Raw genomic sequence first — 1,450 nt, 5'->3', positions numbered from 1 at the left:
GGAAGCGCCCGGGCCAGCGGCGGGGAGAGCGGAGGCACGCCTCACGCCGGCATGCTCGGACAGGTGCGGACGCAGGTCGCCAGCCTCGCGCTCCATCTGAGCCCTGGAGCCCGCCGACGCCCCGCTGCCGCTCACCCGCCGCTCTCCCTGACTCGGGTCCCCCCGCTTTCCCTCTCCCACCACCCCTTCTCTAGCCCGGCAAAGATTCGCTCATATACGCTGCGAGAACAAGTTTTGCTTTGCTATCTGGCGCCCCGCTTCTTGCATTTAATCTTTAACATTTATGTTTCTTTTTTCTTGTTTTCTTCCCCCCCCCCCCCCTTCATTTAAATAGGCGCATGTTTCCTTTTTTAAGTTTTAACATTTCTGGTCTCGATCCCACGGCTCATTACAATATTTTTGTGGATGTGATTTTGGCGGATCCCAATCACTGGAGGTTTCAAGGAGGCAAATGGGTTCCTTGCGGCAAAGCGGACACCAATGTGCAAGGCAAGTCCTTCCAATTAACACATTTTCTTGACACTTATTTAGGTGAGAATGATTAATTAAAGCCTTTGTGGACTGGCTCGAGCGACTTTTAAAACGATCGGCCAATGACTTCTAAAAGGAAACGAGGGGGACAGGGGGACAGACTGAGCGGCGATAAGGGGGGAGGATTATGCAAAAGCTATTTTAATCACCCCCCAGTTAATAGGAAGAAAGAGCGGCCTAAAAAGCCCCAGCTAATGGGCCTCACAGCGGAGTAAGGTGTGTGTGTGTGTGTGTGTGTGTGTGTGTGTGTGTGTGTGTGTGTGTGTCTTACGTGGCGAGGAGTTGGGACTGGGCAGTGCCCCGGGCATATGTAAACAACGTATTTCTTTCCCTAGGAAATCGAGTCTATATGCATCCGGATTCCCCCAACACTGGGGCTCACTGGATGCGCCAAGAAATCTCTTTTGGAAAATTAAAACTTACGAACAACAAAGGAGCTTCAAATAACAATGGGCAGGTCAGTGGCTCAAGCGCCCCCCTCCCTCCCTCCCTCCCTCCGCGTCTCTCTTCTTCTAACATCCAGTTCGTCAGTTTAAAGCAGCATGTGAAACTGGATACATATTTCTTTGCTTCGTTAAAAAAGACTTTCTGAAAATTCGATTTTCCACGTCCAAATCTATATTAAATCTATAAAACTGTTCTCCTTGAAAACACACCCGACCCCCCAGCCCAGTTTTGGAGTTCCTGGCCTTCCCAAGTACACACGCCGATTGATTTTGAGAAGGAACCCCGCCAGACCTGCAGGTTGTGAAAATCTTTGTTTCTCCTCCTTAGCGGAGGACTGGGAGAAGGGCCCTGAGGATCGGGCGGCAGGGTTCCGTTTTCTCCGGTGCCTCAGTAGATCCTCGCTCCCCTAGGTGCGAGGGCCGGTCCGCCCCAGCCAGCGGGTCCCCCGCCAGGCGCGTCCCGCGGTCAGGTC

The 1,450-nt window shown here is 52.6% G+C and overlaps 1 protein-coding gene across 1 annotated transcript in view; it reads left to right on the top strand.

Moving 5' to 3' along the window:
- The window catches only part of TBR1 (T-box, brain 1), a 9,113-nt gene that overhangs the window by 1,288 nt on the left and 6,375 nt on the right, over positions 1–1,450 (top strand). The window contains exons 2-3 of the mRNA XM_021708502.1: positions 335–489; positions 867–988. Of these exons, the coding sequence (XP_021564177.1) occupies positions 335–489; positions 867–988 (277 nt within the window). The remainder of the gene's footprint in view (positions 1–334; positions 490–866; positions 989–1,450) is intronic.

The sequence above is a fragment of the Carlito syrichta genome, unplaced genomic scaffold (genome assembly GCF_000164805.1).
Source record: "Carlito syrichta isolate Samal-C Ts95f unplaced genomic scaffold, Tarsius_syrichta-2.0.1 Scaffold139321, whole genome shotgun sequence".
NCBI lineage: Eukaryota > Metazoa > Chordata > Mammalia > Primates > Tarsiidae > Carlito > Carlito syrichta.
This window is presented reverse-complemented; position numbering and strand designations above follow the sequence as displayed.